The sequence below is a fragment of the Peromyscus eremicus genome, chromosome 1, assembly GCF_949786415.1.
Source record: "Peromyscus eremicus chromosome 1, PerEre_H2_v1, whole genome shotgun sequence".
In the NCBI taxonomy this organism is placed as follows: Eukaryota; Metazoa; Chordata; class Mammalia; order Rodentia; family Cricetidae; genus Peromyscus; species Peromyscus eremicus.
Window position 1 is genome coordinate 149,845,481 of NC_081416.1, and position 26,147 is coordinate 149,871,627.

The window sequence follows — 26,147 nt, forward strand, 5'->3', positions numbered from 1 at the left end:
TCAGCCCCCAGAATTGTTTTTAACTAAAGATTAAACTTGACTTTGACTTTGGGGACAATAGGATGAAAATGCTCTCTTAGAAATAGCATAGCCAGTAGCAAAACAATTAGAATTAACATTTTTTATTAAGCTTCCACTAAGGAACAACGTGGAAAGAGAAAATTATGCTCATATTCTGACACTTAAATAAATAAATAAAACCCCAAACACCTTTTGCATTTAGTCCCTTAATGCCTAAGGGATTCAGTGCCTATGTGGTTGGGAATTAAAGAATGAGAATATTTCACTTGTTATTTGTGTTATAAATTATAGCAGACTGCTGAAATTCATGGGAAGATCTATTTAGTCTCTATTTTTTCATTATCATACTGACAAATATTATCATTGTGTGTGGATAGAAAATAATTCTTTGAAAGCCAAGAACTTCTCTGTCTTGCCCTAATATTATTTATGAATGTTTCAAACTTGGTGTTCTGTGATATTGTTTGGACGTGAAGATACTCTAAATACCACAGTCAGCTTGATCATAGCAGGGTGAAGGAGACTATCAGATGCCTATTCTGGGTACATTGCCTTTCATCACATCAAAGGTCAGCATGATATGGTGATTTTGCCATGTCTGGTTTGTGAATAAAGCTTTATTAGAACACAGCCCTACTCAGTTGCTTATTGTTTGTGTCTGTTTTCATGCTACAGTGTTAGTAGGGTTCTATAACTGATAGAAACATGTTTCACAAAGGTTATGCATGATCTGACTCATTTTTGAGTGAGTGAGTGAGTGTGTGTGTGTGTGTGTGTGTGTGTGTATGTGTGTGTGTTCATGTGTGCGCAGGTCTACATACGGACTTGATCATGAGGAGATCAAAGGACAACCTCAGGTATGATTCCTCAGGTGCCTTCCATATTTTTATTTTAAGTCAGGGTCTCTCACTGGTCTGGAAATTACCAAGCAGGCCAGGTTGGCTGGCCACCTGATCCCAGGGACCCACCTGTCACTACCTCCGGCTCTTTTCTTTTGTAACGTGGATTCTTGGAAACCTCACTTAAGTCTTCACACTGACAAGGCGAGTACTTTACTGACTGAGCTATCTGCCAGCCCACTCTCTGATCTTTCACAGACAAAGTGTGCCAACCTCTGCTACAGATGCAAGTTTTACAGTTTGACCTCTGGTTCCAAACGCATAGTTTGCAATGGGCTTCTGCAGTGACTGCTTGTTTCCTATGAGTCCTGCTCCCCACCTCGTGTGTGTGTGTGTGTGTGTGTGTGTGTGTGTGTGTGTGTGTGTGACTGAATATTTCGTAGGTATAATAAGGTATACTGTTCTAGATTTTATATGCTTGATGGAAGTTTACTGGTGACCATGGCCATACTCCAAGGGAGGTGACTCAGAATCTGTGCTTTCAATAGCTATATAGCAACAGTCTGAGAAAAAAATAATAATAATCTAGAAATAGTTGATCTAATGGTGAAACAATACCTCTCTAGATCTGTGTAAAACTATTCTTTTCTAATTAATTTGACAGTTATTCAGCAAGGTAACACATAAGGAAACTGAGTCTCAGATCAATTATTTGCTTAAAGCAGTGTGTTCTAGTGGGTAAATGTAGGCTTAAGCCTGAATTAGACCCCAAAGTCCACAGATGTCCTTTCTCCAAGCACATCTGGCGTCTTCCCAGGTAAGCTGCAATAAGTCAGACAAGTTCCACAGATTTGTACCGATAGCAACCCGTCATTTCCCCTGCAGCTCGCACCATCTCTTGCTGCATGTGGAGGTCAAGTAAACACAATTTTTTCTAGTTGTAAAGCAAGAACATGAGTTTCTTACCCGACTGCTATTCATATCTCATGTCTAATTTTTAAAAAGTGTATCTTCGGAATGGTGATAGAGGTCAATGTTCACACTTCTTGGGAGATTTGAGACATTTTTTTTAAGGTAGAGTGAGACATCCCCCCATCAGAATTTCATCAGCCTGTGATTTTTCAAAGAGGTACCGAGTCCTTCAAAATGCCACAGCTAAAGGTTGTTGGGGGCACAGGGAATTCGAGATCAATTATATGAGTAGCCTGCTACGATTTATCATTTGGAGATAACATCTATGTGAATTTAAAAAGAGCCTAGTCAATATCACAGCACAGAGATAGGACATGGCCAGTGTAAGAGTATTAGAGATTAAAAAGGAGGAACTAAGCTTCCACTCCCGCCCCTCCATGGATGAGGGAATGCCAGGAATGCTTGCTATTTTAACTTAATTGTTCAGAGTAAAGCAATGAGAAGGCAAGAATTATTCATTTTGAGATTTAATGCTGCAGTGTTCATCTTGGGCCAATAGCAAAGTCAAGCATAATGGATTACAGGAGTAAAATACATAGTAGCCAAACGGAAATCAGCTCAATTGCATTAAAGTGTCTCACTTTTCCTTCTCATCCTCAAGGTGAGTTAAAAATATATCTAAAATTAATAGAAGTGCCAATCTTGAAATTCATCTATAGTTGGAACAGTATTAAATGAATTTATCAATTAGGATAGAAGTAGGTATTGTTAATATTCTGATCCTGCCTTTTGGGGCTGCCCTTTTTTCTGAAGTAGAAGCCTCTTCTTAAGGAAAAACTCCTCCCCTTTCTCTCTCTTCTGCCTTTTCCTTTCACAAGGTATGCACCCCTCTTCCTTCCTCTCTCTCTGTCTCTCTGTCTCCCTCTTTCTGTCTCTCTGCCTCTTTATCTCTCTATTATAATAAACTCTCCACATGGATGCAGCGTCTGGGTTGTGTATTACTGGCCACCACCGCTGCATCTACCCAGCGTGTTTCCCTGCACACCTGGGATACCCTGAGTGCCCACCCCCACCCCACGCCCGAATAATAAACCATAACATGTATGAACTCACTTCTCTTCTTTGAAATGTTTCATTTCCCATCCAGTGACTTCTTACAGATACAAGATGTGTTATAACAATGAAAACATCTCATAGTAAACATGCATATATGCATATTTATATTGTTAATTATATAAATGTGGTAAACAAAACCAGGTCTGGAACAAAATTAAGAAATCTTCTTTACTCACTGATTTGGGGCACGAGAATCCATTTGTCATCGTTTTTGTTCCTGTAAGCTTCAAAGGATCAAATTGTTTACAGCCAGGAGTGAAAGATGGAAGCAGTCTCTAATTACCCCACATTTTAAGGTGGAGTTGTGGAACTAGGGCTGGTGTGTCTTTGGACTATACTGGTCCCCCAGGGACTGCAACAGAGCAGATATCTGGGGAGACTTCACAAGAGGGAGTTCTGTCTCATGGTAGAAGTGGAATCCCATCCCTCCTGTAGTTGGCCACCTTCTTGAACAGGTGTAGGGCAAGATGGTGCTGGATTGTGGTCACAGTGTCACAGTGCATTTGGTTTTGAATAGGACTGCCACAGCAGGAGGGGCTTCAGTGTGGGTTTTCCTCAGGCTGTGTGGTGGGAGAGGCAGGGCTTTCCACAGACTATTGTGTGTCTAGAAGACAACTACCTCCATCTGGACATTGACTTCAGCTTCCATTTGGACACTTCCTATAGTTCAGGGTATAGGGAGACAGAAACAATAAAAAGAGCTCACAAAGAAGAAAAATGGCTGAAGAATGAGTGTTAAATGGCTCAGAAACATTGTCCTCAGCTGGGTTTATAAAGGCTAGTTCATCTTCCTTGTATTCAATGACATCCTTTGTGGTGGTTGTTGACATGAATGTTAGTCACAAAACTATGGTTAACACCCTTCTCTAGGAGGCCGAGCAGAATGCACCCATGGGAAGGGGCTGATTGTCCCTGTTTGCTTGTCCTAGGTTGATTTCTCACGCATAATGAATTTTGGCTTTATTGATGACAGCATTCGAGTTGCTGGTGGCAGTGTATTTCTGTTACATAGCATTGACCTTCAGGTCAGGGAGATTTGGGTGTAGTTCTGTTACTTTTTAGTTGTGACCTTGGATTTATGAAGAGACTTAGAAACACAGGAAAGAATAGTGGGAACTATGACTACCATATTGAGAGATCAGCTTCAGACTTTCACTTTCTTGACCTGTTTACTTTGAAAAGAATTACATCAATTTTTACCTCCACCTTGAACATATTTGTAAATGTTTTTTAGTGGGGGAATCCTTTGTATCAGTGGGATTTCAGAATGAGGAAAAACCTCAGCTCTTTGGGAAATGACAGTTTGACTTGGATAAATGGTGTCTCTTCTCTCTCTTAGGCAAGTGCCCTGTTGGCTTGTGAGTAGACTCTGAGCATCGTGGCACGTATTTGAAGGTGAAACCTCAAAATGAAAACAGAAGCAGGTTTCATTCCTGTACTTGCCCTTTATGAGTGATCTGATCTTAGCTTCCCAAGCCTTGTTTTGTTTTCCTCTCTGTAGAATTGAAAATGTCTTGCGGCACCCTGTGGGTTATAGCGGATAGACTCACATTTGCTGCCTTCTATCAGGTATTCGATATACTATAGTTATTTTCTACGCCACAGTTTCCCTCAGGCAGCATTGGGGGGGCCATTGTGTCTAAATATCTCCTTATTGATAAATACCCACTTGTTTAAAGACTTTATAGGTAGGACATACACCATATTCAGGTCTTATCCTGCTGTTTATTTTTATTTTGTTTACACTTTGTGTATGTGTGTGTGTGTGTGTGTGTGTGTGTGTGTGTGTGTGTGTAGATCAGAGGATAACTTGGGGTAAGTTTTTGTTTTTTGTTTTTTGTTTTTGGTTCTTTCCTTCTACCAAGTGGGTCCCAGGGATTGAACGTGTAGTGAGGCTTAGGGACAAATACTCAGACCTGCTGAGCCATCTTATTGGGCCTTACCCTGTGATTTAGACAACTCAGATAAAGACTGCGGACTGTTTTCTTAGTATTATGAAGTACACCTAGAGGAATTTTCAGCTAGTTGAGCAGTGACCTTGGTACAACCCAAGCCTGAAGAACTCGGTTGTATGAAAAGGGATTAGTGAATAAATATGATTTCTAATGCTAAAACCCATTGCACTGGTATGTGGAGAGGAATGAGTGATGTTCTAAAGGGTGGTTTTCAATTTTAGTTAGAAAAAAAGTATAATTTTTTTAAGTGAGATTCCCACTAAGGGACCAGCCAGTAGAGTGGTCCCTATAGGTCACATTCTTACTTGATTGAACTTCCAGTTCTGATATTTATTATATACAATATTGATCACAGGTTTCATCATTACTATATATTTTATTTATCCATCTAATTATCAAACTCATTCTTTTTTGAGTAATATAACTTAGCACATATTTGATATTACATTATATATATTATCAACAGAGAAAAGGAAGATGTTCCCATATTCAGTGGGACAGTACATATGTGCATAGAGATGGCAATGTGACTTCTTACTTTACAGCTGTTAACTTCATAGAACTTGGGGAGATATGGTGCTGCTTCTATCAGATAGGATCTAAGTTAGGGTATGTATGTATAGGGGACACAGTGGAAGGCTGGGGGATGGGCACAAGAATGTCCCTTAAGGCAGGGTCTGCAGGATGGGAAGATGAAAGACAAGAGAGAGGGGCATTCCAAGTGGAAGAAATCCCATGAGAAATGGCACCGGATGTTCCAAGGTTACATGCCTTGCTTTTATATTTACACATATTTACTGAGTAGCTTTCTGATTGCTTTGGGTTAGGTCTAATATTACGATTCCATAGTCTAGCATTTAGTAATAATGTGGTCTAGGCTGGGAAGTTAGGTAGGTTAGGGATGTTGCAGGAGCAGGAGGGAAAAGTGGGAACTAGGGATTCCTGGGAAGATGGCTCAGTGCATTGCATAAGAGTGAGCGTTCGATGCTGCCCACAGGCTTTGCACGTGGCTCATGTTGGTAGAGCCACCTTAGTATGTTCCAGAACTGTGTCTCTTTCGTTTTCCCTTCTGTAAAATGGGATGGTAACAGTAGTAGCGTGGGGACTGTCATGGAAGATGGATGCTCACTGTAAGCCTAGAACAGTCAGAAACACAGCCTGTTTTTCAGAGTTCTCAGTGGTATCACCTAGGAGGAAGGACAAATTAAAGACTCTTCCTGGGCATTGAACACATCTGGAAAAAAAACTGATTCTCAAAAACACTCAGTGAGAGTATTTTTACAAAGTAGCATTTTGTTTGTATGTGTATGAGAGGTGGGAGACGGCTAGTGAGAGTGATGGGGGAAAGGAAGACACACTATTATACATCAGCCTTTGTCAGGGATTTCTTCTGTGGCTGGCAGTTTTAGAACCAATTCCTGACTGGCTGGAGTTCTGATAATGAGTAACGGTTGGATGCTGAGACATAAACGGGTCATCCATATCACCCCCTCCAAGACTTAGGGAGCACTAATGGAAGCAGGGCCAGGAAGAATATAATAGCTGTAGAGAAGGTTGATATGTTAGAGAATGCGGCCTTCCAGGAATGGCATGGCCGTTGCACTCTTTGTTATGTGCATGTATGTGTATAGTGTGTGCACAGGCAAGCGTGCCTGTGCATATGAATGCAGAAGTTGGAGTTCAGTGTTGGATGTTAACCTCTGTTACTCTACCTTAGTTTTTGAGACGAGGTTTCTCCCTGAACTTGGAGCTCACCTTTTGAGGTATGCTGCCTGGCCAGCAAGCTACAGATATCCACCAGTCCCTTTCTGACCCCAGCACTGGCTCCATAGATGTGTAGCACTCTGCTTGGCTTCGATGTGTGCGTGGGGATCTGAACTCATAGTACGCCCTTTACCTAGTGAGCCATTTCCTCAGCTCCTATGGCGTTGTTTACTAAAAGACCCCCAAGCTAATCAAACATGTCACAGAATGTCCAGTCCCTCAGATGCCCTTGTGGACACAGCTGTTAGCAGGGGCTGCGTGTCCTTCAACACTTGATGGCCTCTGGAGCCCGGAGTAAGCTCAGCTTCTTCAAAGTCAGCTTCGCTGTATGTTAAGTAATGTTTTCCTCACGTAACATTCTTTCTCCTATGAAGTCTCAGCTACTGCTTACAGCTCCTGTCATCCTATCTAGTTGTCTTCAGTGACAGATCTCTTGGCCCTCGCTCTCATTCACTGAGGCCTTTGGTACCTCATGGCTTAGACTTCATCTTCACAGAAATCTGTGCTATTATTGTGGGCAAGAGTTCAGCCTCAAGATCTTTACCTTTCGGCCTAATGCCAGCTTCATGCCTGTTCCACTTCCTGTGCTCTTGACCTTCCATCCCTTGACTGTGATCCTTCAAATCAGAAACTCCAGTGGACTGACCTCCAGACAGAATCTTCCAGCTCCAGACTCTTACACACTTTTATTTTGTGCAAATACCAGCAGGTGATGTCTCTCCTCATCAATGTGTGCTCTTCTCTCGGTCACTGGTGCTCTCCTGTTAGATAGTCAGATGCAACATTACTTCCACTTGATGATTTTAGAATCTTCAGTGATACCTTAGCTCCCCATACTTTAATAATTCTAGGTTAGCTCATGCTTTCCTTTACAAATATATAAGAATGAAGAAGTCAGAAATTTCTCCTCTCAACAAATGTACATATCTCACTCATGTTTATTAATTCAAATAATCTCATCAACTTCTTTCCAAAATTAATAGATTCCCTCAAATCCCTTACATAAATGATTTGAAATTTTAGGAAAAATAAATTTAAATGAGAGACAGACAGGGAGAGGGAGATATAGAAATACTTGAGGGTTATTTATTACTGAATGCTATGCTAAAGTATTTACTAAATATAAAAACTGGAGGAAGAAATGGGCCCATCTTCATGTCAAGGGCAGTTGATGTTCTCCTCAGGGTCTTTGCATGGCATTCAAGGCCTGCCTGTGCTCATGTTCCTGCTGTTCCCATTCAGCTGATGAAGCCTTGCTCACAAACGGAGCTTCATGCTTATGGTTCTTTATATAGTCATCCTTCTCCAGGGGCTTCCTTCCTGCTCATGTTGCACCTTCTCCATGCCTTTCATGCCAGCTTTCATCATGTGCTCCCTGTCCTAGGTGCGCATTTTTACATGTCTTTCTTGTCACATTTCCTTCAAAGTGCCCTCAGACTGCCAGTGTCCTCTGGCCACATTTCTCCTGCTATGTCTCATGGAAGGCATGGCCATGCCTGCCACTCCTCTGCTACTCACACCTAGCTTCATTCCTGGCCAACTGAACTCCTGAGAGCAAGGTGAGCCCCTGGTAAAAACACCTACGTAACCTTTCCTGTGCCGCTAACGTAGAGCAAGGCTTGGAAAGACCGTTGAGAGTTTTACAGGACTTATCAGAGGGGCCCATCCAGTCTATCCGAAAGAGCCTTCACTAAAGCAGGCTTTCTTGGCCACAAGCCTGTGAGGAGGACAGGGCACTCCTGGAATCTGGCACCATTTTCTGCTACTAGCCTTTCCCCAGTAAAGGTCTGAGAATGACATTTGAAAATATGTATCTCTCAATTCTGTCTGTTTCTACCCCCCTCTTTCCATCCCCCCATCCTGTTTAGGGGTTATCTTCTAATATGCGCTAGCTGCTCAGCTCTCTGCACTCGATAATAGTGTATATCTAAAAGAGAGAACCCAGCATCATTTCAGCCTCCAGAAAATGCTGTACTACGGCATTGTGACATCTTAGATTTATTTTTTTGCTAAAATTGTTTTATTTATTTGAGGTGGGAGAGCAATCTATTTTTGTTATCAGACTTTTATTTACTCAAGACTCTTTTCTTATTTCTATATTCCTACATAAGTTTCAAAAGGCTTAAATTGCGAAGTTTTTTTTTAAACTGCAGAGCTTTAATTTTTAAATAATATTTAGGGTGAAGACATTAAAAGATACCTCTCTCATACACGCACGCACGCACGCACGCACGCACGCACGCACGCACATGCACATGCACACATACAAGTTTATGCTGTCATGTCACCTCAGCAATGGCAGCCCCAGGCAGGGAGAGCAAAGCCATTTTCTGAGCAGGAGGCAGCAGCCCTGCTGTCGCTGATGGGAGCTGCAGGGTGGGGTGGAAAGAGTCTTGTCTTGTGAAAGATGTTTCCAGCTCCACGGAAGAGTGAAGGTGGTGGTGTGGAGGGGGTACCCACCCTTGAGTGGACATCCGCTTTTGCTTAGGTCCCCAAGGCTGACTGATAGGAGAAGCCTGGTAGTCTGTCCAGAACGGCCCCTAAATTAAAGATGTGAGAAGCTTCAAGACACTTGAGGATTATCGTTGGTGTCCCAGACAGTGTGCAGGCTAGCTCAGGAACATTTATAGTGGCGAATCCCTCAGATGGGCAAGTCTAGGTTCAGCGACACTAATGGATAGCTTGGCAGGGATGTGGGCTGAGATCTACCACAGCATGTGCTTCTGTGAAGTACAGCTGAGACTGCTGTCTTTTCATGTTCGCCTAGCTACATTGAGATAAAATTCCTGTGCTCTTCAATATAATTCTATTTAAAGAGGATAAATTGATAAAACGAACCACTTTTGCCTATTTATGAGACAGGGTTTTATCATGGATCCCCTACTGGCTTGATACTGACTATATGAGCCAGATTGCCTTCAGGTTCATAAGAGTCCTCCTTCCTCAGTCTGCTGAGTTCTAGAATTACAGGCGTGCATCCCTAGACTTGGCTCGATTTGGACATCTTAAGTGTTCAGTTCAGCAGTTATAACTGTAGCAACCATCACCACTCCCTGACTCAAAACCTCCTAGTATCCTGAACAGAAACTCCGAACCAGATGAGTACTAGCTACTCAGTCCTCCCACTTCCAGCCCCTAAGGTCCCCCTAAGTCCTCTATCCTTTGGAATTTCCCTAGCCCCAGGAATCCTCCATCTCCTGGCATCTCCCAGTGCCAGGGATCCTCTAGCCTTCAGGATTATCAAGACTTTGGTGTCTCCCAGCCTCTGGTATTCCCTGTCTCCTAGTGTCTCCCCACCTATGGGATCCCTCTTCTCCTAGAAGTCTGTAGACCCTGGGGGATGAAACCAGAAATAACAGCAGGAAACAAACAGAATAAGGAGGATCTGAGTGTGCCAGAGTGGTTGAGGCTGGGAGCAGGGCTGGAGGTCAGGAGCTTGAGGTCAGGAGCAGGGCTGGAGGCCAGAGTGGTTGAGGCTAGGAGCAGGCTGGCTGTGCTCCCTCCTCCCCTGCTGTGTGACTTTAACCAGGCTGCTTATTCTTTCATCTCCTGCTCTCACTCTTCCTTTGTAGACTTGAGCTGTTAAACAGAATCTCCTCCTGAGTTATTGGGAGGACAACAGTAATTAACACACAGGACCACACTGATTACAAAACACTATGTGAATGTTTGCTATTGTCACTTTTGAAAGGGTTTTTCCATTAAATGTAGTTAAGGTACAAGCACAAGATTTTTCTCCCGTTTCCAATTTTTTTTTGGTAAGGTAGTCTATTGTATTTTTTTTTTCAGAAGAAATTTGGTTACATTAAAATGCCTTCTCTTTCTTCTTTAGCCTATTTCTTTTTGCATTTGCTTAGCAATAAATGGGGATCTGGACCGAATAGTGTTTGAGGATCAGCTTGAACACTTCCTGGTTTTCCTATTATGATTCAGTTAGATGTATAAGAATCTGGAATTAGGAGCCATGTTGACTTCAGTTTAGGATACTTGTTTTATGTAAGACACCACCTCCCGTGGGAGAACACAGGAGGCAATTGCCTGCTTCTTGAGGCAGCTGATGGTCCTTTAGCATACAAGAGGTGGGAAAGGGGGCGTGGCTTCCCTGAGCCCAGGCTGTGGTCTCATCTAGGTCCGGAGGAATGGAATTTGGAGCCAAGTGTTGGATCACTACTAATTTGATGCCATTGTGAGTCAGAGCTAGACTTCTGTCACCAAATCATTTATTTATTTTTTGTTTTTATTCATTTATCTTTGTTTATGTTATGTGTATCCTTGTGTGTATTTATACCATGTGCACGGAGAATGAGAGAAGACCAGAAGAGGGCACCAGATCTCTGGAGTTTAAGTTAAAGACAGTTTAAACCCAAAGTAGGTGCTGGGGACAAAACCTGAATCCTTTGCAAGAACAAGTGCTCCTGCCTCCTAAGCCAATTCTTCAGCCCCAGATTATCTATTTTTAAAAGGCTAAAGTCTGTGTAGTTTATTTTGGTTACATAATGAAAATAGTGAATGAAGAATTTGATTACATGACTACAGGAAAATTGCTGTTTAATAAAAACCCAGGAGGGGAACAGAGAAACTAAGGCAATTCACAGAGGGCGAGGGAAAGGTAGGTGCCATAGGTTTAAATTCTACCTTCCATCTCGTTTACCTCTTGGGCACCTATAAAATAAAAGGTGTTCATAGTACTTAGTACATATTATTCATGCTGTAATAAATACAAAATGAATCAGTATATGAAAGTGCTATGCCTATGCTTGGCACAATGTGGTGATCAAAGTACAAAGCCCCTTTTCTGAGTTGAGCCTTTTACCAGGAGGCCTTGAATGGCACTCCCATAACCCATCACCATGTTGGTACCTCCCTCATGAATGGGTGTAACTTCTGAAGAGCCAAGCTACATCACACCAACAAGCTGACACTTCACTGCTTGTGGAGTCTGCCAGACCCCCAATAGCTCTTGAATTTCCTTTCCCAACTATACCGAAGACAAAATATTTCTCTTATTTTCATGGGTCCAGGGTCTTCTAACTTGTATCTCATGAACTTGCTTTCTTTGGGGAAACCTTGGTCTTGTTGGTTGTTACCATCTTCTGAAGTGGAGCTTAGACACCTGTGGGTTGAGACAGGCTGTGGTGCAGCCTAAGACAGAGACTGGATTAATGACTCTTCACCCCAGGTGTTTCTCTCCTCACAGACAGTTAATGCCAGTTTATGGGCATTCTTAAAGGTCAGAAGTGCCAAGGTGGGCAGAATGTCATGGGGTGTGCTTTCCCAGCTTTAAGTGGAAATCGGTGTGTTGTGATTCCCAACAACTAAAGTGCAAATGTTACTTTATGACAGTGTTTGATTCTGAAATTGAGCCCAGCAGGATCAAAAACAAACACGTTATCCTGAATTTCCAAGTATCTTATGTCGCTAAATATGGAAAATACTTTAAAAATACCAGCAAACCAACAGTCTTACATGCTATGGTGTAAGAAGATTTCTTTGTCAGTCATGAGAAGACCAAAATGTCCCCTGGAGTTTAAACCTGAAGATATTTGATCTAGCTGCCAGCATGCTTGTTTGACACATATGGTGGAACTTGATGGAAAAATCCATTTCCTTAGTCAATGGAGAAATTGAAAGGGTTGTAATGGGAACCAGCTCACAGAGCCACAATGGAACACTGAGGACTGGGTAGCTTAAAATCCCAGGATGTTTGCTTGCTTTTGGGGAGGGAGGGTTGGAATCTGAGATCTGGGTCCTAGCATGGGGAGGCTCTGGTGAGGGTTCTCTTTCTGGCTTCCAGGCAGCTGGCCCACTCAGCTTCAGACAGAAGAGGAAGAAGACCAAGGACCCAGTGTCTCTTTCTAAGAGGGCCAGCACACAGGATGAAGCCCCTATCCTTTGGCTTGCCTCTAGCCCCAATTGCCTTGATCTCTAGACAGTATCATACTGGGGACAGGGTAGAACTTGAACATGTGAATTTGGGGGACACAATACCCTCCATAACAATGAGCTATGCTGTTTGATAAAAGTTATTTCCTTCCTCCTTCCGAACTTTTTATTACTCATTTTCTCTCCCACTTCCCCCTTCCCCCCTGTCCTTCCCTATTGCTGCCCTCCCCCATACCCAATCCCTTAGGCAGCTGTCTGTGAGTTGAATTGCATTGGCAGATACATTTTGGTCAGCTGGAAATGTCCCAAGGAGAGGCAGAACCAATGCCTGAAGCTATAAAATGCTAGCACTTCTGTGTCATGTAGAAAGATAAGAGCCCTGGCCCGCCGGGCGGTGGTGGCGCACGCCTTTAATCCCAGCACTCGGGAGGCAGAGCCAAGCGGATCTCTGTGAGTTTGAGGCCAGCCTGGGCTACCAAGTGAGTTCCAGGAGAGGCGCAAAGCTACACAGAGAAACCCTGTCTCGAAAAACCAAAAAAAAAAAAAAAAAAAAAAAAAAGAGCCCTGGCCCATCTTTCACGAAAGACCACACCATCCAGTGCGGAGTTGTGTAGCCTGTGTCCTTAGCCTCATGTCTGGGTCTGCTCTGACCTATGTGACCTTTGACAATCTGTTGTGCCTTTATTCCCTAATGCATTAAGTGAAAATGGCTCTAACCAGTACCATGTAGAGCTGTGAGTGTTGAATGAATTCCTTCACATAAATTCTCCAAAGGTGTGTCTGGTACTTAGGCGGTCCCATCTGACTGATCCTCATGTGCTCTTTGGAGCTTTCCCAATATTTCTGTTCATCATAAATAAGGCATTTCTTTGTGAAAAGGACACATTTCATCTACACACACACACACACACACACACACACACACACACACACTTACTTCTATCTGGCATCGGTGGGTATTTGTTTATAGTCCTAGATTCTGTAATCATTTGATAGTTTCCCCCTTGGTTTAGGAAGAAACTATAATTACAGACAAATGGGAGAGATTTTTTTCTTTGAGAAAGGGCCCCATGTATATTCATCCACTTCTTGAATGACACTAGGATTATAGGCGTGATCACCAACCTCTGCCTATGTGATGCTGGGGTTCGAACCCACAGCTCTATGCATGCTAGGCAAGCACTCTGCCAGCTCAGCTGGACCCCAGCCCCATGATTACAAACAAATGGAACACGGTATAAAGTGCCAATTTTGGAATAAGAAGACCTTGACCTTTGATTCTGTTTCTAGCACTGATGAGAAAGATAATCTCTATTCCTGTGGGACCCCTATCCCCGGCCCTTCTAATTTACTTGCTCTCTCTCTCTCTATGGCACCAATGGTCAAATCCAGGGCCTCACTCTGTCTTCTCACATGAGAAAGCATAAAGCAGTCCACACTTTGTCTTCCTCCCTAGGTTTTAAAAACTCAGCCTAAAATATGTTTTTGAAATTAGTGTGCGGCTTCCTTGCAGTAAAACTGAAGGCACAGGCGTGGCCCCCACATCTCTGCACGTATTAGCATCTCCACCAGCAGGTACATTAGCCGCCGTCGTCGGTGAGCGTGCTGTTGATGTATCATCATCATCTCCAGGCTCAGTTCATATCAGGACTTGTTCTGGTTGGGCATTCTCTTAATTCAGATGAATGACACTGACAGGCAGCCGTCAACCCACCAGTAGCTTACAGAGTGTTTGCAGTGCTCTAACCCACTGCTCAATTTTTATAGTTTCAATTTAGAGACTGCATAAACTCAAACATTTAAAAAAAATGTAAATATGGCACCTACGGAAAGGAGAGGAGAGCTGGTTCTAAAATGTCAGCCAACTGGCCCCACTGTCGTATTTTCAATGTCTAGCTTGCTGCACAGCAGGTCAGTCTGCTAAAGCTGCCCTGCAGGTTATCTGAACAGTCCACAGAGAGCTTGTCTGGGGCTGCTTTTGTGTGCAGCTAGGCTATTTTGTCTTCCTGGGGAGATGCCAGTGCAGCTGGCAGGGATCCACAGTGGGGGCTCTGGTCACCTGGATAGTGACCTCCAGGACTGTTGTCTTGGAAGGACACTTAGGATGTCCTGCAAGGAGAGAAGGTGGCCCAGGACCTGAAGATGAATGGATAGAAATAGCTGAAACGTCCAGAGCCTGAGAGCCAGAGGACCTTTCACAGGTGTTGGGTCCGATTCCCTCACTGTACATGATCTACGGTCTCAAGAAATGTGACTGGTGCAGAGCCACACGTGACTAATAGAAGAGCCAAGAGTGGTGCCAGGGTGGCTCAGTGCTCTAACACATGCCACACATGCAGAAGCTGAAATTTTAACAGATGTCCCTTGTGACATAGGTGGAGAGTTCTGGATCAATCTCCAGCACTGAAGTCATTTAACAAAGCAAGAACACAATGCAGCAACAAGCAATTCGACCAACAAGCAATGTCCCTGATTCATCGCTCAGAGCAGAACATGGCTATGTACGCTTCTTGATGTCATGTGGACCTTGTCTAAAATTCCAGGGACTCCACGTGTGATACTAAAGTCAGCTCCCAGAGGACTTAGAGGGAATGAGAGAAGATGCCCACAGTCCTTGGTCAGAACATGATTCGAAACACCAGCAGCATGGTCTTCTCTGTTCTCCCCAACCCCCCATCTTTGGGTCTCACTCTTTCTGGATTGCTTTTTCTTGCCTAGGAAAGCCATACATAATGAGTCTGCATAGACCATATTTTATTAAGAAGAATCCCTGTACCCACTTCCGTGTGCTGCCTAGACCCTGCACCACAAGCTAATTTTCATTTGCACTCTAACTTAATGACAGTGATCCCAATTTGGGTTGGTCGGGGTTTACTCCGAAGTCCTGTAGATGGAGGCTGGTGGTGTGTGAAGAACCATTATGTCACATCAAGTTTCATTTGAAAATCTATAAGTATACATTTAAAAAATGAAAACAAACCACTTCACCGTCCTAGGGACATAAATCATGTGTTTTCATTACCTCCAAAGACCACAAGAAGATGAACTCTAATATTTCAAAGACGACAAGCAATTTATATGAATGAATCACAATTCAAGCTCCATTCTGCTGGAGCCAAAATACACTGCACTTTAACAACAGTGGATAATCATATAAATACCTGGGCATTCTGCTGATTTCTAATTCACTGGAGGCTTCGATAGTTGTAAGTAACTGAAGTAGAAGCTATGTGAAGAAACAGTTCAAGGTGGCTCCTGTCTGTTTGGAAGCCTTGGGACCCTGAGCCTGAAGTGTGAAAATGTTAGGATTTGATTTAAAAGAGCCAAGGAAACTGTGGCGCCTGGGGTGGCACTGCTGTTTCAGTGGAGAGAGTGATACCAGAACAGATGTCATGGGTGGTGTGGGCAGTGGACGCAGATGTGGAGAGCTGTCTGTTCCTGTACATATCACAGGGACAGCAGCCACGCATAAAGTCATTGAATTGACACTCAAGTAAGTGTTAGAACCGCCAGTGGAAATGCCCTTTCTAATTGAATTGCTTGTAGCCAAATCCAGGTTTTAATGTCCACTGATTTTGTGCTTTGGTTAAGTGCTGTCATAATCTCTGAGCCACAGTTTACTTATCTGACATGTGCTACCTACTTGCTAGCATGGTCCAGTAGATAAGTGGGACGCTGAGATGCTGCATATGGGTTGCTGAGCCTGGTGCCTTCTATGTACAAACAAGAGGCATTGTTGCTCACCAGCTGTGGGCTGGCCCGTGTTTCAGCAGGTGTGTGCTGTGTAGGTAACTCCACTGTTCCTCCAGATCTCAACAGATGTCAAGTTCACTGTGGTTCCACTCCGTGTCTTATTAGGGCAAATTCAGTGCTTTAGCTGGAGCCCGGATTTGGGTGTGATCAAGACCCACTCAAGGTTCCCACAGACTGGCCTTTCCTTCCTTCCTGGCTCTGGGGTGAACATTGCTTTGAGAGAGACCACTTCTCCAGATTTTTTTTTTTTCAGGCAGAACACTTTCTGCTTTGATAAGCTCAGGTGCAGAACTTCCCATCCCTGTAAGGATCCTTCTTGTTTCCTGTTTGGGGGTCCATGTATTCTCACCTTGAATAGTGGCTCATTCTTTTGACCAGTACCTTATGGTTTTTGTTTCCTTATTATCTGTTACCTTTTATAGCCCTTTGCTCTGTGAACAAAACGCAGCATTTGTCCTAGGCTCACTTTAAAAATCTCAGTTGTGGGGAGAAATGTTTTTAAAAATCTCAGCTATTCCTGGAGGTTGTTTTCCCTGGGTATCTCAGCTCTTTGAAGATGTTAATTTTATTTTGATTCTCTTTTTAATCCGATTTTCTTTTCTGAAGCACTCTTGAGTCCTATTGAAGCTGTGCGCTGTTCTGCCTTTCCCGGGGGAGGGAGAGAGGCAACCTTTGTCTTGACAAAGCTGTCACTGTTCCACCCCCACCCCCACCCTGACACTGCAGAAGTTGCCACCTCCTCCCTCTCTTCCAGGGACTCAGAGGGGCGACCCCGGTTCATTTTCTTCCCCCTCCCTCCACCCGTACCACCACGTGTGCCTCTTACATGTGGTGGTTGAACGAAAGCGAAACAACAAAGAGAAGCTCGTCTCTCTCAGTTTGACTTTCGGCATTTCTTCAGCTTTGCTTTGGTGCTATGTCTCTCTAGGATGATACCATGGAATTCTTAGACATGCAGGAACCCAAATTACGGGCATGAGCTAAAAACAATGCCCACTGCAAGACACCTCACTAGAGCAGCTGAGAAGCCGCGCCACAAGGCTTGAAGGACTTAGAACAGAGAGCCAGGGTTTGATTAAATTTCTGTGAGACTTTCTCTCTAGGCTTTCATAGCCACCTCCTTCTCTGTTGTTCTGAAAATACTTTCATTCAAGGCCTTAAATGCCTGTGAAGTAAGGAGAATCAAAGTAAGCGTGCCATAGACAACTTCTTCAAATCCAAATGTGGTGGCATGCTGTTTTACCTTCTTACAGTAGCTGTGCTTTAAACTACTAGCAGCCAGGCCACTAAGGCTATAGCCTGGGGGGGGGATTCTGTACCCCTAGTCAACAGCTCTATTGCTTCTGCTAAAGGTAGTTCTAACTAAACCTCTATCGTTCTAATAAAACTCGAGATTCTAAGGCTAGGGTGAAAACCTGCAAGCTGGGAGAGTTAGAGTAGCAACTGACTAACTTTCTCTTTTTGCTGGCATCCCCTGAAGCCACTCCCCCCCACCCCCCCAACCCCCCACCCCTGCCACAACAACAACAAAAAAAACCCACCCTCAGCTCCTCCCAGCTACTTCCTGTCAACCAGTTGCTAACCCCGCCACTCTGAGCCGAGGTTAATTTTATTTAACCAATGCAAATGAAACACATCTTTACCTAGTTAACAAAGGCAGCAGAAGCAAATGTAACACATCTTCGCCCAGTTAAAACAATACTCCACAACAGTGGTGGCCTCACAACAGTCTCACAGCGGCCTGAGGGAAGTGAGCCACGAGTCTCCCTTGGAAGGAATGGACAGCGGGCATCCTTGATGGGCAAGCACTGACTTCAGTCAGCATCCTAGTTGTCAGCTGTGGCCATGGGTGAAGATTGAATCACCTCCAAGGCAGGTCCTGACTAGTTTCTCATCTTGAAGAATGGTTGGGCATCCCAGCAGAGTGAGATGGACTTCAGTGTGGCTGTGGCTGTGAGCAAAATACCAACGTGATTTACCCTCGGCTCTGCCTCGTCCAATCAATTCTCCTTCCTACAGCTGGAGTGATATTTTAAAAACAGAAATTGGATTGTGTCACTGCCCTGATTAAAGTCCAGGCTCCTTCACGTGGGCCGAGAGGTCTGGCGGGAGCTAGCCTGAGCTTTGATTTCTTTTCAGCCCAATTTCCAGGAGGCAAAGCTCCTTGAAACCATCTTCTCCAACGCCCTCTGCCATGTGGTGTATCATTTCTGTCCTCTCTGTCTCACTTCTGCTTCAAGTGTCAGATGAAACAGCACCCCCGCAGAATATCTTTCTGCGCAGAGAGCCTCCTTCTGTGACCCTCTCAGAGTATGCAAAATACTTTGTTAAAAACTTTCACATTTTCGGTAAAAATTATTAAAGGTTTCATAGGCTGTGAGGTCCAAGGTGGCAATTTGCTCATTATTCTACCACTGAGCTCAGTAAAAGCTAATTTAACTATTTAAATCCTTTTAAAAATGGGGGAGGAGGCATATGTACACATGGGTGAAGCTGCCCGTGGAGGTCAGAAGAGGATCAGAAGAGGGCACAGGATCATTGAAGCTGGAGTTAGAGAGGTTATGCACCACCATATGTGTGTGCTGGACACCAAACTCTGGTCCTCTATGAGAGAGCCATGCTTTCTTAACCTTTTAACCTTGATCTCCAGCTCCCACAGATGTAGCTCAGGCTGACTTCAAACTCATGACGGTCCTGCCTTCACTGCTCCAGCATATACTACCAGCATGCACCACCACAACTGGCTACTTAGGGATCTTAAAAGTCATGGTTCGATGACTCTCTCCCTTTCTAACTCCACAGAGACTTAAAAGTTTTCTTCCATAGTTTCCTTCTCTGGATACTCACCCGATAAATCATGTTCATCTTTCAAGATCCACTTTCACAGTCTTCTTCTTTGACGTAACCCTTTGTCCTAGTTGGAGAAGGTTCAAGAATGTATCTCTACGCATCATGCAACACTTTAACAAATGCCTACTGATGACCTGCTTGTAACTCAGGGGCCCAGTGCTAAAAGAATATCCATGTGTATGTTTCCATGGTTTCTAAGGTGTCAACAAGCAGATGTAGAGGCAGATGCTGGCTTACTATACCTTTCTACCCACAAGGCTACTCTTACACTTAGAATTCACGTGCAATCATGTAGCCATGCCTAAATGAGATGAGAATGGGGAAGTGTGATCCTGCTGTGTCCAGAAACAGGAAAACTTTTATGAACAATGCTACCACCAAAACTTTCCTTAATACCTGGCTTCTCTTATGTTTATAGCCTCTCACTTCCAGCAGTTTAATCTACCACCCTTCTATTGTCAGACTAAAGGCTTGCAACAAACAATAATAACTAAGCTGCTTTCTGTGCTGGCTAGTTTTATATCAACTCAACACAAGATATAGTCATCTGAAAAAAGGGAAACTCAACTGAGAAAATTCCTTCAGAAGATCTGGCTGTAGGCAAGCTTGTAGAGCATGTTCTTAATTAGCACTTGATGGGGGAGGGTCCAGCCCACCATGGGTGGGGCCACCCCTGGGCAAGTGGTCCTGGGTTCTATAAGAAAGCAGGCTGATCTACCAGGCCAAGCTCTGGGAGTCCAGTTGAAGAGAGGGAAGAGAAATTATATAAGCAAGGGGCATCAAGATCATGATGGAGAAACCTACAGAGACAGCCAAATCAAACTAGTGGGAACTCATGAAATTTAGATCAACAGCTGTGGAGCCTGCATGGTACTGGACTAGGCCCTCTGCATAGTGAGACAGTTGTGTAGCATGATCTGCTTAAGGGGCCACCTGGCAGTAGGATCAGAATCCATCCCTGGTGCATGAGCAGGCCTTTTGGAGCCCACTTCTATGATGGGACACCTAACACAGCCTTGAGGCAGGGGGAGGGGGCTTGGACCTGCCTATACTAAATGTACCTCCCAATGGGAAGCTTTACCTTCTTGTAGGAGGGGATGGGAGGTGGGTTGGGAGGGGAAGGCTGGAGGGGCAGGAGGAGGGGAGAAGGGGGATCTTTCATATGTAAAATGAATAAAAAAAATTTTGTTAATAAAAAAAGAAAGAAAGAAAGAAAGAAAGAAAGAAAGAAAGAAAGAAAGAAAGAAAGAAAGAAAGAAAGCAGGCTGAACAAGCCATAAGCAGCAAGCCAGTAAGCAGTACCCCTCCATGGTCTCTGCATTAGTTCCTGCCTCCAGGTTCCTACCCTGACTCGCTTTGATGATGAACAGTGGTGTGGAAGCATAAGCCAAATAAACCCTTTCCTCCCCACGTTGCTTTGGTCATGGTGTTTCATTACAGCAACAGTGACACAAACAAGGACACTTTCAAAACGGTGGGTCAGGTTCTCTCTGTGACTCCTAGTTGTCCATGCGTGCATGAAAGAAGTGTGTTGCCGGGGCCACGGTTCTTTTCCTCTGTCCAGATTTCTGCTGGAAGTGAGGTTCCCTGGAGTATTCTTGAGACACAGACTGGCCCACAGGAAGTTGTTGGCTGCTTGAGTTCTTTCATTAATTTTTGGCGCTTTGCTCTCATACCAAGGTTATGGGAGTCTTGTTAACTGTGGCTCTCCTCCTAAGACCTCAATTACCCAACAATAACTCTTATTTATAGGTTGACAACTCTTTAGAACTGAAGAGAGTCTAATGTTATTCCACTGTGTTTTATTGGGAAATAAATCAAACTACTTTTCTTTTTAAAAACTGAACAGATAAATGAGTTTTCTAGTGACTCGGTATAGCCAATTTTTTTCTGTTTTCTATAAATTAAAATATTAGGATGTCAATAATTACCTTATTGAAAAAAAGTGAATTTGACTGTTTTCAACTTCAAGGTCCTTACAGCTGACATCATAGCTAATAAGAGACGTATGAATTCAAATCCCATGTGTAGCATGTTGAGTGGGGTGACTCAGACAGATAGTTTAACTTCTCTGTAGCTCCATTTTCTAGACTTTAAGATAGAGGTGATGTATATACACTTTGATCATGGAATTACATTCGAATAAAGCTAGTTAATACACTGGATGATACAAAACATTAGGTTCAGAGCTGTTGCGTAGACAAACAGGACCTCATATTTTCTGTCCTGGATTCCTGTGCTGTTTTAACAACTCCATCAGCGATTATGTAACAGTAGTTTAAACAAAATGAGCATAAAACAATTTTTGGAAACATACCTCCAGAAAAGACTGGACTCTGTGTTTATAGTTGTAAGGTGTTTTAATCTTCATCAGGAACTGCTTATAGACAGCAGGTGATGCTCTGACCTCTACCTCAAAGACAATATGGTCTTCAGTATCCCATCACCTGGTGCACAACCCCAGATCAGAGCATGGGAGTGCTGATTTTACATCCAAAAACAGTTGCTGTTTTAAATCTAGGGTACAGTGTGGAGGAAATGGCTGCAGCACGATTTGGTAACAGATGGACTAATGGATATCTCAGTAAGATACATAAGCAGAGAGAGACTGATTCCTTGATCTCTCTGATGAAAACCACACCATGCCCTGTGGATGCCCAATACATATTAATAGGCCTCAGTTTGGTGGCTGCAGAGCTCCTTGATTTGATGCATTTCAATAGAATTTCTTACATGGTGAGAAATTAACAATTGACTTTTGTCTTCACCCTTCTTGGGTTCTCAGCAGTGGTACCTTACCATGCATTTTTTCTAGAATACTTAGAGCCCAGAATGGGATCCAGTGAGCCAGCTGCTTTTGCACCTAAGTGTTTGAATTTAATGCATCTTGCTTTTATTCCTGACATCAGTGGGCATGCACCTTTCACAATTTCATTACAGGGTAATTACGCTCTGACCTGATTGCTCTGCTAACCATAATTTTGTTTCTTCTTTTTTAGATATTGATGAGTGTGCAGCGAAGATGCACTACTGTCACGCCAACACAGTGTGTGTCAACCTGCCGGGATTATACCGCTGTGACTGCATCCCAGGATACATCCGTGTGGATGACTTCTCTTGTACGGGTGAGCATTAAGACTTGGCTGCTTTGCTAAGTCAGTCTTGCTCTGCACCATCCCTGGATCCTCACATTATCTCCTCATGCATAGAGTCATGCAATTTACCTACAGCATTTCCCCTGCCTCACTTCGATATCCTCTTTTGAGAAAAGAATAATAATAATGGAAGCAATTTTATCTGCATAATTGATTTCCACAGCCAGTATTTGTGCCTGTGTGTGTGAACATACATAAACAGTTATGTGCGTTAAAATTGAAGTGCCAGTTGCCTATGGTAACACTGAGGGACCAAGAGATAGTAGTTCTAAAAATAGAAAGTGTCACACTATTCTCTTGCCATCATAATGCAATGAGTACTTTTTGCATATAAGAAAATGTCCAGAAAGATAATCATTAGATTAAGTTAGGTGGTAAACACATTTAGTGGTCAGAGATTGGGCATTTGGGAGCCAATCAGGATTATTTGGTTAATATTTACTTATTGTCAGTTTTTCTTCTCTTTCTCCTAAAAACTGGCCTGCATTTCCATGGTCAGGGGCCCCGCCTCTGTATGATAGGTGCTTACTTGTCCTGTACCTAGTTTGTAGTTTCATTATATTTCTTTGTGTGTATCTATGTCTGTGTCCGTGTGTGTGTGTATGTGTGTGTGTGTGTGTGTGTCCATGTGCATGAGTACATGTGTACAGCTTCATCAACTTTATGATCTTGAATGCAGCATCTTTGAGTTTCTGTTCCCAGCTTTTCTCCTGAGTTTCTGAATCATATATTCCATCTGTTGTCCAAGTCTATAAGAAGTTATGTTCATGTCCTCCTAACGTGTGTACAACAGAGCTCTTCATTTCCTTCCACTCCTTCAGTCTGTGAAAAGCTGGCAATAACTGTTTTACCTGCCCAGTTTTGAAAGATGAGCCTTTGAGGGTTGTGCCTGACTCCTTCTCCTCCCTGGGAGTGGGGGCTATTGAGTGTGCACTTACACTTCCATCTCTAGTCTTGTTGACTCAGTCTTGACATATTCCCACTATCCTAAGTCTGTTTACTTCCTTACATAGCTGTACCATGCAAGTGGAATGGCCTTGCTCTACTACTCCACTATAACCCATCTATAACCCATTCTTCGTATAGCAGCCAGAGCACATTTTTAAAAGATTTATTTGTATCTCTCTCTCTCTCTCTCTCTCTCTGTGTGTGTGTGTGTGTGTGTGTGTGTGTGTTTATGTGCACATTCGTGTGTGAGTGCTTTCAGTGGCCAGATAGAGCATTGGACCTCCCATCGCCATACCTTGGAGCTGGAGTTACAGGTGTTTGTAAGATGACTGTTACACGTGATGGGAAGCAAACTCTGGTCCTCTGGCAGAGCAGCAAGCCCTCTTTACCATTGGACCATCTCTCTAGGACCTTAGAGCACATTTTTATGAACTGAAACTATAGGAATGCACTCAAAACTCTCCAGTATATCCCAGTACACAGAAAATCCAATCTGATCTTCATATTTCACTATAGAATGGTGGTTTTATCCTTTCTGCCTCTAACTTCATAGCAGTTTTCCTTCCACCATTGTAGGATGCTTACCTTCATCTTGTCTTCTCTTCCTGATGACCTGGTTTCTCTGTGAGCTGTCACTTCCTCTTGGAAGTTCTTGGAAATCTCTTCATCTTGGGTCTGTACTGGGAGCTCTGTCTTGTTAAAATCTCAGCTTAAAAATGAGGCTTCCGCTGAGCAATGTAAATCACTCTGCATTTCCTCCCTCATAACATCTGAATTCAATCCCCTGAGCATGAGATCATCATGTAGAGTATGTTTTGTATATAAATGATTTTTTTCTCATTTGCCTTCTACTCTGTCTTGACCACCTACGCCATCGTCCAACACAGTGGTGCTCAGTGAACACTTGTTGAGTGAATGAATGTATTCAAGTAATGGACCATGGATGACTTTTCCACTTCAGAAATTCTCTGGTGTAAAATCTTGTTCATATCTTACAATGTGTGAAGATTAGTAAGTATAATCTATGTGAAAATACTTAATGCAACACTTAGGTCAGCCAGGAAAGGATATTGTACTGTAACAGATAAGCCTAAGCACAAGAAATTTCACAGCATCACCATCGCCTCTCAGTCCTGTTTATCCATTGCTGATCAACAAGAGAGCTCTGCTTAGCATTGCTTTAGGGTTCAAGCTCATGGACGAGTCACTGTGATGAAAACTGGAGGAAAGAGAACATGGGAATCCCCGCAGCTATCACCCAGGAGGTGATACTGATCTCGGATCACCGATTAGCTGGAACTGAAACTTCTGGCCACAAAGGGAAGAGGAAGTTCAGCCCTGCGGTGTCTCCCTGCTAATAAATGCTGTAAACTGACTGATACTTGATTCTCAACATAGTTTCTCTTGACACCAGAAGCTGTCTGTAAACTGTTTTGCTACAGCAGTTGACTAAGTAATCAGGAAGGTGGTCTCAAAAAGTAACAAAGGTATGGGATGCAGATCAACAATGGAGAGCTTGCCTAGTGCATGAGACCCTGCATTCAAGACTCAGAACTACATAATAAAATAGCAATTTTTCCAGATTAAGTTCCTTACATTATGTATTGAGGGAGGGACCAGCAGACAGTCATAAGAAAGGGGCCCTTGATTTTCAAGAAGTAGTACTAATTATCTTTATTTTTGTGAACCAGAGGGAGCTACTGGAGTTAATGAAACACATTCACATATGGTGACTATATTAGCTTAGAATTTTATAGTAGGAAATTTAGATGGGAAGGGAGAGCCAAGAGACATCCTTTTGGTTTTCATTTCTTCTCTAGTCTAGTTCTGGAGCCTCTGACAAATACTTTTATAGTAAACCAAGTCCCCAGAACTCTGGCATCTCCTTTGCAATAGGCTAAATATAGTCTTTACTCCTCAGGATGAAACCTGTCTCCACCTAAGATTTGACATTCACTTATTGATGAGGCAGAATTCTTCCCTTAAGCAGTGACTGGCTGATGTAACAAACAAGATATGAGATAGATTTCTGCCACTATAGGATACACACACACACACACACACACACACACACACACACACACACAAACACACACACATATGCACACACACATTCAGATGTCTCATTTCCAGATGACAATTTACTGTTATTATCCTAAGGGCTTGCATAACATTTTTGTTATCGACAGTTTTTGTTTCCAAAGATCACTGTAGTCCCCATCCTGGATCAATTATCTACTGTTGCTCTTCACTGTCCGTTTTCTAGTGTGTCAAAGTTATATTGGCTTATCTTTCTTTTCTGTGTATTCCACATAGAACTCATCAGCCATTGCTTATTAGATATTTGGTTAAGGTCAAATAGGTACATCAGTATACACACTGAAAAATTCCATGCAACCAATAATTAGTGAGTCTATATGTATAGTATAAAACAGGTTTGGTGATTTGTTCAACTGATTGTTTGATTCGTACATTCATCACCTAATATAGTCAATGTGCAATCAATGTCTGACATGAGTTAGGAAATACAGTCACCTAATTAGGGGAAAATGATCCATGCACCCACAGAGTTCATGGCTGATGAGGGACCAGCTTCACATTGAGAAAGCTCTTTTTCATTCACCACCAGAAATACTCTATTGGTCAAACCAACCTATCTTTAGTGGCTAGGAGAGAGTAGATAATTACTGGATGTTAAACACTCTGTTGTCTTTACTCCTTAACAAATATAACAGAAGGGCCCTACACCACCGATCCAAAATACCTTCTGCTAACAGTCTTCTCAGAAGCCTGCACCTGAAGCAGGAGATGCCATACTAGTCCTGGAGAAGAGAGGTCAAGCAGGAAACAGATAAACAAACAGAATCTATTTGCTTTTATCCATTTTTTTCTTGTTAAGATTTGAAAGAAAAATGGACCTGCGTCTCTGTTAGTAAAGAACTCCCCTGACA

General features: G+C 43.0%; 1 protein-coding gene across 1 annotated transcript in view; it reads left to right on the forward strand.

Annotated features, from left to right (window-relative positions):
* Positions 1 to 26,147, forward strand: part of Nell1 (neural EGFL like 1) — an 806,688-nt gene that overhangs the window by 382,929 nt on the left and 397,612 nt on the right. Inside the window, exon 13 of the mRNA XM_059253364.1 lies at positions 22,093 to 22,218. Coding sequence (XP_059109347.1) covers positions 22,093 to 22,218 — 126 coding nt within the window. The remainder of the gene's footprint in view (positions 1 to 22,092; positions 22,219 to 26,147) is intronic.